Source organism: Microtus oregoni, unplaced genomic scaffold (assembly GCF_018167655.1).
Source record: "Microtus oregoni isolate MIOR12 unplaced genomic scaffold, Mior012 000033F_ref0000390, whole genome shotgun sequence".
NCBI classification, from domain to species: domain Eukaryota; kingdom Metazoa; phylum Chordata; class Mammalia; order Rodentia; family Cricetidae; genus Microtus; species Microtus oregoni.
The window spans coordinates 26,994,576-27,007,553 of record NW_024543092.1 but is presented as its reverse complement, the minus strand read 5'-3'; the positions used below and the strand labels follow the sequence as shown (position 1 = coordinate 27,007,553).

Sequence of the window (12,978 nt, the reverse complement as noted above, 5' to 3'; positions counted from 1 at the left end):
TATGTGTGAGGGCCCATGTGCAGAGATCAGAGGAATAGTGCATTAGTCAGTTTTCCCTTCCGTGTTTGTGTCCTCAGGATCACACCCAGGTTGACACACTCAGATGTTTACCTCTGGATATGTCTCTCTGACCTGTTTCCTGAACCTTTGATGAAGGAAGTGGATTTGTATCTCAACACGGTTGTAAATGCATTACTTTCTTCATTGTTTTTGCTAGATACTATTCATTTTCCTGAGATTACAGATTTGAAAAATAACATTTAAGTAATAAGTGAACAAAATAATCTACAATAAAGTATTCTTTTCTTTTCATTGAGTCCTAAATGTGTTCAGAGGAAAGCCTTCTTGTCATTACCTATAAGAAAGTTCACAGTCAGTGACTGAAAATCAAACCAATACAAAAGGAACAAAGAGGGGGTGTTTCAATTATACAACAATTGATAGTTTTACATGTTTACTATATGAAGGGTATATATTGAGCATGGAATAATATAGTTAGCCACAGTTTAAAACAACTGTAAGTGGCTGAGGTATAAATGAAATGCAATCACCTGTACACACAACAGTGAGCTCCGTAGTATACGACTCCCATTCTCTCAGAGGCTGCAGCTTTCACTGTGATTGCCACTGTAAGTCATCTTATTTTACTCAGCAAACCTTGACACATACACATGTTTACAAAATTAATAAATGTTTCCTTCCTTCTGTCTGTGGCATTGGAAGCATTCAGATAAGCCTTCTTGAAGTGTAGAAATTTAATGAATTGTCTTCTATGTGATATTTGGAAGACTTTCTGTCCCTCACTTTTATTCAAGCAAATGCCATCATACTACACTTTGATTGCTTTATATCTACACCACAGTTAAAATTTAATCCAGAATCAAGCACTGAACATCTATCACAGCATTGGGCACCCATATTTAGAAATGCTACTACTAAAAATTATACTATCGAAATACAGGACCTCTTAGTCAATGGAAAATATTGAGAGGTCATTAATTAGACAATTTTAATAAAACTGCTCACTTATATTTCAGATTTCTTCATGGTTTGTGGGTTCTAAGGAATATAGGAATTACATTATAAGAAAAAGTGTTCTTTCAAGAATAGAATAATTTATATAAATGGGACTATTTAATTTTTTATTCTGTTTTTTTAAGTTTCATATGTGTTGTTTTTCCTTCATTGAAAATCGATTATTTTTCTCACATGCTATATCCTTATTAAGTTTATTGACAATATAATGAATAAAATAGTAATACAAAATGATAACAAACTATGAATATCTCCTTTGTCTACTCAAGCTACATAATGTGGTAGTTGATGTACATTCTGTTTTCTCGACCAACTCTTCATTTGTTCATCTTTTCAGATCTAACAAAGTAAAACCCTTGTGTGTATGATACATTTATACGAAAAATACTTTAAGGTAGGTTTGTGTGTGTAATGACTGTTTAAAATTCATGTTCTTTGTGACTATAGCCAAAGTGCACAGATTTGTTGAATCATTTACTTCTGCTTCAAGTTTTCAACAGTCCATAGAGAGAGAGAGACCTGTTGATTTTTTATATGCCAGAAAAGTATTTTATACAACTCAACTAATCTTCTTGGGAATACTTGTATATATAGATGGTGTTTAAGAGGATGGCAATGTTTGTGAAAATACAACTATTTACAATTTGAAGATTTTATGTGGTTTTTCCATATATATATGGAATATATATCCATTTGTACATTTACATATCTCTGTATACCAATATTTTCATATGCAGAGGGTATTAGTGTTTGAGGCTGGATGATTCTTAAGGTACACTTTTGATATATAATGATGGATCTTAGATTAACTAATTTCTAATATTGGATAAAAGGGATGGTTCCCATCACAGTTGGTAAAAGCATGCATCTTTGCAAAGATGTTATTCTGTTTAAAACTTTTGTTTATAGAGATCCAAAGATTCATAAATGTGTTTTTATTTGTTTCAAATCATGTATTTGCATATGTATGTGTATAGATGTGTTTAAGATTGTATGTACACATTCAAAAGTAGATTTGTTTTAAGAATAAATTCAAATATTTGGATATATTTCATTAAAACTTATTAGAAAAATAAAAATTCACAAAATGATATTTGAAATAAATTGACTGTGCAATGATCTCTACTCAGAACAGATTTTGTCATAAACCCGGATGGAGACCCACAACCTTACAGTGGTGACTGAATTCATCCTGATGGGCATCACTGACCGCCCTGAGCTGCAGGCACCATTGTTTGGACTTTTCCTCATCATCTATCTGATCACATTGGTTGGCAACTTGGGCATGATCGTCCTCACCATGGTGGATTCCGGACTGCAAACACCCATGTACTTCTTTCTCAGGCACCTTTCTATCACTGATCTTGGTTATTCAACTTCTGTGGGGCCCAAAATGTTAAGAAATTTTATTGTAGATAAAAATATAATATCATTTTATTTTTGTGCTACCCAGTTGTCTTTCTTTAGTATGTTCATTGTTGCTGAATTTTTTATTCTCTCTGCAATGTCTTATGACCGTTATGTGGCCATCTGCAAACCACTCCTATACAATGTCATTATGTCACGAAGAGTATGTTGGGTCCTGGTGGCAATTCCATATCTTTATAGTATATTTGTTGCTCTCATTGTCACCATAAATATTTTCTCTTCATCCTTCTGTGGCCACAATGTTATCAGTCATTTCTACTGTGATGGTCTCCCGTTAACATCTTTGCTGTGCACAAATAAAGAGGAAAGTGAAATGATAATTTTAATCTTATCAATTGTTGACTTGATTTCTTCTCCAGTTGTTATCCTTGTCTCCTATCTGCTCATTCTCAGAGCTATTCTCAGGATGAACTCTGCTGAGGGCAGACGCAAGGCTTTTTCCACCTGTGGGTCCCACCTGACAGTAGTCACTGTCTTCTATGGGACTTTGATATTTATGTATGTGCAGCCCAAGTCCAGTCACTCCATCAACACTGACAAGGTAGCTTCCATCTTTTACACCATGGTCATACCTATGTTAAATCCCTTGATCTATAGTTTGAGGAACAAAGATGTCAAGCAGGCCCTAAGAAGGACAGGGAAAAGAATACAAAATATCTTCTCCTAAAAATCAATGGTAGAAAATGTTGTCATACTTCACCAGAAATAAATTTACATGAGTTATACGTTTCAGAGAAGAAAACATTAAAAGCTAATGCTTCTCTGAAGAGGAGACAGATTATAAACAAAGCATTTGAAATAAATGAAGTAGCAGAAAGAATATATTTTAAAGTGTATAAATCTAAACAGGGTAACAATGTGTTTGCTGTATGTGATGAGATAGGTGTCTCAGATAATTTAAATTTATTTTGTGAATTAAACTTTACAATAAATTATCTGGTGTTCACAAGTATCTGACTTTTTGCTTTACCTTCACTGTTATTATTTACATACAGTTGGTATTCATATGTCTTTCTATAAACTCTTAAAAATCTTGATCACAATGTTAGGAAACCACTTTGAGATGGAGATCCCTGTAAATCATAGCCCTAAGAAGACTTCTTTTCAAATGGAAACTTATGCCCTGATTTTACATCACTTTTCTTTCACTCACATCCTATATAATGCAATAGCAATATTTAATGTCATGCTTTAGTAGTTCATAAGTTAAATGTATCATCTAATATTGTGTAAGTCCAAGCACACATGTGTGTGTTTCTGTGTTTGTGTGTTTATGCTGACTTAAAATTTTTATGGCAGCTTTTACCCCATTTGTCTTGTAACTGAATAAATCTTAATACCTTAGTTTATATTTTTCTTTACTGAATAATTTAATGTTTCCTTTCTACATGAAAAGTACAATAGTTGTAAGACAGATACTAAGTTTTGATTATTGGATAAAATGCCACCCTTATAATTATCTGGAATGTGGACTCAAGTGGAATGAAGGTCAGCCCTGACTATATAGTTAGGCTGGGGTCAATCAGAGCTACATCTTAAAATAGAAATAAAGACGAGAATCACTCATAAAACAATATTTTAAGTTTTGTTTGAAATCACTTTGTGGATTTGACAACAAATCCAAGCTTTATGATATCATTTAAAATTTTTCTAAAGCCCTCTTTATATAAATTATTCTTTTGTTAAAAATATTTTTTCAGTGAGTATATGGGTTTTGATTTTTCTTTAATTTTATTGGTTTTTTTTTTCATTATACATATCAATCCAAGTTCCCACTCCCTCCTCTCCTCCCATTCCCTCTACATACCTTCCAACACAACCCCCATCCAATCCTCAGAGAGGGTAAGACACAGTGTTTTGGGGAAGGTCCAAGGCCATCCTTACTATATCTAGGCTGAGCAAGGTATCATCCAAAGAGAATAGGTTCCAAAAAGAGCCAGTACATGCAATAGGGATAAATTCTGGTGCCACTGTCAGTGCCCCTTCCCCCGTCTGTCCCAGTCATGCAACTGCCAACCAGAATCAGAGGACTAGTTTGATTCTATGCTTATTCCTTCCCAGTCCAGCTGGAGTTGATGAGCTCCCATTAGCTCAGGTAGACTGTTTCAGTGGATAAACACATCATGGTCTTGACCTCTTTGTTCATATTCTCATTCTTCCCACTCTGATGGTGTCTGCTTCTGTTTCCATCAGCTGCTGGAGGAAGGTTCTATGGTGATATTTAAGATAATCATCAGTCTGACTAGAGGGCTAGTGAAGATCAGCCCCCCCCCCTATTTCCTCTCTGCTTAGGGTCTTAGCAGGGGTCATCCTTGTGGACTCCTGTGAATTTCTCTAGAGCCGGGTTTTTTACTAACCCTATAATGGCTCCATCAATCAAGATTTCTCTTTCCTTGCTCTCATCTCTGCCCTTCCTCCTTTTCGGCTACCCCATTCCTTCAAGTTCTCTTCACCCTTCTCCCTGCCTCTTCACCTTCTTCCCTCCCCTCTACTCCCATACTCACATATATTATAAAGGACTGTTCTCCAAAATATATAAAGAACTCAAGAAATTAGACATCGAATTTCTAAATAACCCAATTGAAAAATGGGGTACATAACTGAACAGAGAACTCTCAACATAAGAATCTCAAATGGCCAAGAGATACTCAAGGAAATGTTTAAAATCATTAGCCATCAGGGAAATGCAAATCAAAACAATTCTGAGATACCATCTTAAACCTGTCGGAATGGCTAAGATCAAATCGCTAATGATAGCTTATGCTGGATATATTGCTTATATTGGTTTCCAAAATCAAAGTAAAATCATCCTATATACTTAGAAACTACTTATGAAACTGATGGCTCTATTTAGAACAGATTTTCTGATGAGCTAGGGTGGAGGCCCACAACCTCAAAGTGATGACAGTTCATCCTGATGGACATCGTATCCTGAGCTACAGGCACCATTGTTCAGACTATTCCTCATCATCTCTCTCATATCACTAGTTGGCAACTTAGGCGTGATCTTCCTCACCATGGAGGATTTCAAGCTGAAAACATCTAAGAGCTTCTTTCTCAGATAACTCACAATGTCAGATATGGTTATTGAACTGCTATGGGGTCAAAACTGTTAAGGAATTTTCTTGTGGATCAAAATACAATATCATTTTATTTTGTGCTCTCCAGGTGTCTTCCTTTATTATAGTTATTGGTAGTGAATTATTTATTCTCACTGCAATGCCTTATGACTATTATGTTGCCACTTGTAAACCACTCATCTACACTGTCATTATATCACAACGAGTATGCTGGATACTAGCCTCCATTCCCTACCTCTATGGTATGATTGTCTCACCTCTACATATCATAAAGATTCTTAATTTATTCATCTGTGGCCACAAAATTGTTAGTTATTTCTACTGTGATGTTTTTTTGTTGTTGTTACCTTTATTTTTCTCAAATAAACATGAAAATGAGGTGATAGTTTTAACATTATCAGCTTTGAATTTGCTTTCTTCTCTTCTGGTGGCTTTTGTGTCCTTACTATTCATCCCCACAGCTATTATTCTCAGAGTGAAATCAGCTGAGGGCAAAAAAAAGGCTTTTCTCTACTTATGGTTCCCACCTGACAGTAGTAGCTGTCTTCTACAGGGCTTTAATATTTATATATTTGCCCCCTATGTAAATTCATTCCTTTAACACTGATAAAGTGACTTCCATCTTTTACACCCAGGTATCTCCATGTTAATTCCCTTAATCTATAGCTTGAAGAACAATGTTATATATGATGCCCTTAAAAAAGTTGAAAAGCTATGCAATATTGCCTTATAGAGTTTGTATATTGTTGAAAGCTATCTATATAATTCACAATAGTAAATAAGTATTCATAAAAGGAAACGTAGAAGATATGCTCTTTAAAGAGAAATCAGATGTCAAAGACCAGCCTTGATGAAATCTGTACATTCCAGGGTAGGAGGGCAAGGATTAGCATTATTAAGCAAAAGGTACAGAAATATATGAAAAATAAGAGACAGGAACACTCGACATTCAGTGAATCCTGAATCCTGAATCCTCCAGGTTTATTTTCCATATGCTTATATACTTCACTTCAAAAGGGGAGGGGGATATGTAACAGACTTCATTAACAGGATATAAGGAGTAGATTTGAATTCCCTGACCTTTGATCCAGGTGGAGCAGATCCTCCTCTAGACCCGAAATACTAATTAACCACACCCTAGGTCAGATTCTCTCCTTGTAGCCACACCTGTTGTCAACAAATATGAGCAAGCAAAAGTAAGCTCAAACTCTCTGACCTCCAGTGGAGGTGGAACAGGCTCGCCTATATTGGTCTCCACAGTCAGATTATTTGTGTATATATGTATGTATGTGTACATGTAATACATATATATGGAAGAATAAACATAGCACAGAAACATTGCTTTAGTATGAAAGGACAATAGAGGAGCTACCAGTGTAAAAGTGTGAATGTGTGGGAGGAGAATATGAGTTGCTGGAGGATTTTATTGGATATTATATATTGGATATTGTAATAAATCATTCAATGTTAACATGCAACAGTCTTACTTCCTATAAGTGCATTCTCTCTCTCTCTCTGTCTCTCTCTCTCTGTCTCTCTCTCTCTCTCTCTCTGATTACTTTTTCAAGACAGGGTTTCTCTGTATAACAGTTGTAGCTTTCCTAGAACTAGTTCTTGTAGACTAGGCTGGCCTCAAACTCATGGACATCCAAATGTCTCTGTCTCCCAATTGCTGGGATTAAAGGTGGTGGCACATGCCTTTAATGCCAGCATGTGGGAGGCAAAAGCATGCAGATCTCTGTGAGTTTGAGACTAACCTGGTCTACAAGAGCAAGTTCCAGGACAGGCTCCAAAGCTACAGAGAAACCCTGTCTCGAAAAATAAATATGAGTTGGTTGAAAAAAGTCAAACTCAGTTTATCAGGAGGTGAAATATATTGCTTATATATTAAGGCCTCATTTATCTGACTGTAATATTAAAGATGAGTACCCACCCAGCAATCTAGGTTCCCCTCTCCCTGCCTCTCTGCTTATCCCTACCCCCCCTCTTCTCAAAAATAAAAACAAAAACAAAGAAACAATAGAAAGAAAGTAGGACAAACAAGCAAAAAAAAAAAAAAAAGACAAAAATGCCGAAACAAAAGAAGCTTTCCCACTGCAAAGCTATTTGGTAATTATTCTTTCCAACTCCTCACTTTCTCTGGTAACTAGAAATAATTTTTCTAACCCTGTTTATTCCTGTTGTGTTTATTTTTTTGTGAATAATTCACGGTAAAGGTGACCTTAGTTTCTTGACTACATTTAAATAGTACAATGTTTTCAACACCTGTACCTAATGAACCATATGTTCATTCAAACATATCTTGAGAAATGTACATAGTAGATTTTTGGATTATAAAATAGATGTATAAATAAATGAATTAAGTCATAGTTGAATAACAGCATTCCCTGATAATTAGTTAGTAACCTCTAGACATCTAATTAGACTCTCAAATTATTTAAATGTGATCACTGATCTCCTTAGAAGATCCATAGGGAGAAGGAATTCTGTGCTTTCAAATAAAGCATAAATTGACCTAAAAACCCATTTTAAGAACCACATTAGACATTCAAGACAGTGGTTTCATACAGGTAACAGAGTGTGATCTAGCCATTTATGTCAGCAAGGATTTGGGATATTTCAAATTTTATCCTTTCCCAGCAGTCTCTAAGTGTCCATTTCTACCATCAGTTATGTGCTTTCTAAATTCTCTAGGGTGCTCTCGGTTTCTCTTCATGATAATTTTAAATACTTGTATCTAAAGAATGTCAATACATTTAAGCATATTTGAAAATTACTCAGTAATATATCAAGAGTTTTAATGTGAGTATATGTCATAGGCATATTATTCATTTTTCTTTCACAAATCAAGTATAAGACATGCTGGTTTTGTATATGCTAATTATAGATTTTGGTGAATTGTTTGTCAAATGTATGATTATATACAGTATATGAAAATATGCCATATATATAATTTATGTATACATAATATGCCATATATAATGATGAGTTGGATTTTTATAAGATCTAAATATGAATTTACTATCTTGATATTTTAATGAAAGATTTGAAAAACTAGGAGTCCATACCACATTCTGTGTCTTTCTAAATTTCAGTAATTTTTGCTACAGGACCTCTGAAGCAATACTTGTTTGTAAATATATGCATGTAATCAGAGTCTAAATTATTCAAGAGGTAAATGAAATGTTCAGGTCATCAAAGGTGTGCCTGTCATTATTTGAGCATGAGATGATGTTTTTCCAGTTTTATGATTATGAAAACTTTGTTTTACATTTGAATTCTGATTTGTTTAGAATTTTAAAAGCAATCTTACACTACTCAGTAAAGATAGTCACTCTTAAAAAGATATTTGGGTCTCTGTCTCTGTCTCCATCCATCACCAGATGAAGGTTCTATGATGATATGCAAGATATTCGTCAGTATTGCTCTCGGATAGAGTCATTTCAGGTTCCCAATCCTCAGCTACCCAAGGAACTAACTGGGAACCTCATGTTGGGCACTTGGGAGCCCCTCTAGGGTCAAATCTCTTGCTCACCCTAAAGTGGTTCCCTTAACTAAGAATTGTGGTTCCGTGCTCCCCTATCCACCTTTCCTTTATCCCAATTCTCCTGGACTGAGCTCCCAAGGTCCCAATGAGGAGCAGAAGGAGGGAGAACATGAGCAAAGAAGTCGGGACCACGAGGCGTGCACCCACCCACTGAGACAGTGGAGCTGATCTACTGGGAGCTCACCAAGGCCAGCTGGACTGTGACCGAAAAAGCATGGGATAAAACCGGACTCTCTGAACATGGCGAACAATGAGGGCTGATGAGACGCCAAGGACAATGGCACGGGGTTTTGATCCTACTTAATGTGCTGGCTTTGTGGGAGCCTAGCCAGTTTGGATGTTCACCTTCCTAGATATGGACGGAGGGGGGAGGACCTAGGACTTACCACAGGGCAGGGAACCTGGACTGCTCTGTGGACTGGAGAGGGAGGGGGAGAGGAGTGGGGGGAGGGGTAGAAGGGTGGGAGGAGGGGGAGAAGGGTGGGAGGAGGGGGAGGGAAATGGGAGGCTGGGAGGAGGTGGAAACTTGTTTTTTGTTTATGTTTTTTTTCTTCTTTTCTTAATAAAAAAAATTATTAAAAAAAAATTAAAAAAAAAAAAGATATTTGGTTTTTGTGTTGAGTCTTAAATTTACAAAGAGGAAACAGCTTTAACTATTTAAAATGTGTTGTGTTTTATAGCTTCTTTTTTTAAGTTTAATTATTGCTGTAAAAGTACCGAAATAAAACAATAAAATGGAAACAAAACTTTTGTTTAAGGCCTTTGCTTGTTATAATGTATTGTATGTTTTTACATATGGAAAATATCTGGGGCTATAAAATACAACCAAAAATTAAGTGAGGAGAGAAAATTAAAAATGTTTTTATATAACACTGTAAAATATTTGTCCTTACTGCTAATTTAGAGATTGCATAGTTATACCCAGCATCTTCATTAAGAACTGCATTAATTGTAATCTCTTCTTATTCAGTAAATGCTGATGTTTGAAATATTCAACAAAATTGATAATTTCTACTCCTATGTATTTTTAATCTATGAACCATGAGATGTGGGATGCATTCATATATATATATATATAGATATATAGATAGATAGATAGATAGATAGATAGATAGATATATGCATCCTTATATATACATATATAATGATATATATGTGTGATTTTTAGAAATTACCTCCTTTGTGTTCTGGATTATAGTTGCCAAAAAATGTATACATAATACACAAAAAGATTTCCAGGAAGATTTCAAATCATATCAAATTATCTGTTCAAATAATTAAAGCTTTATTTAATTTTATCTTTATAGTGGTGCTTAAAGTATAAAATATGTGTAACATGAAGTATTAAATATTATTATTATAGACCTAAGCTTCTTTTTTTGTAAAAAGAGAATTTTGAGTCTTCGCTATTAAATCAATATTAAAACCCATTCTTCCTAATTTGCTCAGACATCTTTAAATGTTTGTAAGTTCTTTACTGTAATATACAAATAAATTTATGAAAATTATATTGAAACAAATATTAAAGAAAATTTTATACGCCATATATTTATATCATGTACACATATTATTTAATTAAGGATTATACAAATACGCAGGAAGCAATTGAAACGCAGCACACAATTCTATATTATTTAGTTTTGGCATAGTAAAGACAAAGCCCAAAATAGATCCAGTGAATAGCAAGAAGTTTGACCTAATTACCCAAATAATTATCATTTCAGATCCATAAAGAGTTCAGTACTGGCCAGTGGGATGTGCAAAAAATCTAGTGAAAACAATCTATTTTTGGTAAGTTACGCCTGGTTAAAAATGCCAAACAGGACCCACATGTAACTTTTGAGAGTTTCTTAGGGAAGAATAGATTTTGTTTGCCCCTGCAAACGCACGTGAAGGGAAGCTCTACAAATTTAAATAATGATGGAACCATTTTAGATTTCACACTGGTCTTCAATTAAATATCTAATCCAGCTGTAAAAGTTTAAAAAAGGACACCTAAATATTTGTATACATTGAATTATATTATTTAATTACACAAATCTTCTTTAGAACCATTCTTGAAATCTGCATCTCTTTCTTTTTTAAAGGAATGTGGGAGTATGTTATATGTGCATATTAAAGATGTGACTTTAAATCCTAAAAATCGAAAGAATTAGGTTTATCTTCCCTATATTAGTTTTTAAAAGTTCCTCCAATTAACAATAATTTCTCTAATCAGAACAGGCTTTCTTATAAGCTAGGATGAAGACCCACAACCTCACAGTAGTGACTGAGTTTATCCTGATGGGAGTCACTGACCGCCCTGAACTTCAGGGCCCATTGTTCGGACTCTTCCTCATCATCTATCTGATATCACTGGTTGGCAACTTGGGCATGATCATCCTCACTATGGTGGATTCCAGGCTACAAACACCTATGTACTTCTTTCTCAGACACTTGGCTACTACAGATCTTGGCTATTCAACAGCTGTGGGGCCAAAAATGTTATCAAATTTTATTGTCTATCAAAACAAAATATCCTTTAACCTTTGTGCTACACAGTTAGCCTTCTTCCTTGTGTTCATAGCTTGTGAACTCTTTATTCTATCTGCAATGTCCTATGACCGCTATGTGGCCATCTGTAAGCCTCTGCTTTACATGGTCATCATGTCAAAAAGAGTTTGCTGGGTGCTGGTAGTAATTCCTTATGTTTACTGTACAATCGTGGCTCTACTGATTACAATTAAAATTTTCACTATGTCTTTCTGTGGCTACAATGTCATCAGCCATTTTTACTGTGACAGTCTCCCCTTGTTATCCTTGGTCTGCTCAAATACACAGGAAATTGAAGTGATAATGTTGTCCTTGGCAGCTTTTAATTTGATTTCTTCTCTTCTGGTTGTCCTTGTGTCCTACCTGCTCATCCTGATAGCCATTCTCAGGATGAACTCTGCTGAGAGCAGACGCAAGGCTTTCTCCACGTGTGGGTCCCACCTGACTGTAGTCACTGTCTTCTATGGGACTTTGATATTTATGTACGTGCAGCCCAAATCCAGTCACTCCCTCGACACTGACAAAGTGGCTTCAATCTTTTACACCCTCATCATCCCTATGTTGAATCCCTTGATTTACAGTTTGAGGAACAAAGATGTAAAAGATGCTCTTTATAGGACAGGGAAAAAAATACACAGTGCTTTCCTTTGAAACACACTTAGGAGTGGAGTCTTTCCATCTTGGTTTTCCACAAAAATGTTTAGCAGGTACAAAGGATCAACATAAAATTAAATGTTAACATTCGTCCATGTAGTCCAATATCTAAATGTTATAAATGAATTCATGGGGAATACAATAGATTTTATCCCATTTTATTGAAGAGAGCTGGATTCTAATTCTAATAATGGGATAAATGTGATCACGCTAAATATTTTTAGAATATAAAGATCACATGATTTTATGGTAGCACATTATACAACTTAAAAACAACAGGAGCATGTTCGGTAGAGCAGGGTTAAATGCTGGTTGTACTATTGATACATTCATCAAGTTTTATAATGTATTGCAGCTTTTATGGGAACATATTTACCTTTTGGGATTTATTCATTTTTATGAGTTGTGTGAAAATCTAAATTTATCTAAAGCGTGTTCCCTCGCTTGGATTGTAAATCACCATAAACGTTGTTTAATTACCCGATCCTGAGAAGGGCATCTATGACTCATTTCCTTTTCCCATAACAACATTAATTTCATTTATGATGCCCATAGTTATGGTTAATTTGGTGTATTCTGCCTCTCAAATAACCTGTAGCTTTTTAGTGCTGTCATTTTTTTTTTATAATTCAGTCTATATATGCCTTTAAGTAAATGTACCACTTCAGATAAATGTTTAAGTTCTGCTGCAAATTGGTATAA

At 35.0% G+C, this 12,978-nt stretch overlaps 2 protein-coding genes and 1 pseudogene across 2 annotated transcripts; all 3 read left to right on the top strand.

Annotated features, from left to right (window-relative positions):
- Positions 1-2,188: 2,188 nt before the first annotated feature.
- On the top strand, positions 2,189-3,130 carry LOC121466470 (olfactory receptor 8K3-like). Its single transcript, XM_041680205.1, has one exon. It carries the CDS (start codon positions 2,189-2,191, stop codon positions 3,128-3,130), a length of 942 nt encoding a protein of 313 aa, XP_041536139.1.
- A 375-nt stretch (positions 3,131-3,505) lies between these two features.
- Positions 3,506-6,276, top strand: LOC121466345 (annotated as a pseudogene).
- A 5,055-nt stretch (positions 6,277-11,331) lies between these two features.
- LOC121466344 (olfactory receptor 8K3-like) lies at positions 11,332-12,978 on the top strand. The gene is made up of 2 exons (XM_041680008.1): positions 11,332-12,239; positions 12,948-12,978. The coding sequence occupies exons 1-2, from the start codon at positions 11,332-11,334 to the stop codon at positions 12,976-12,978; spliced, it is 939 nt and encodes a 312-aa protein (XP_041535942.1).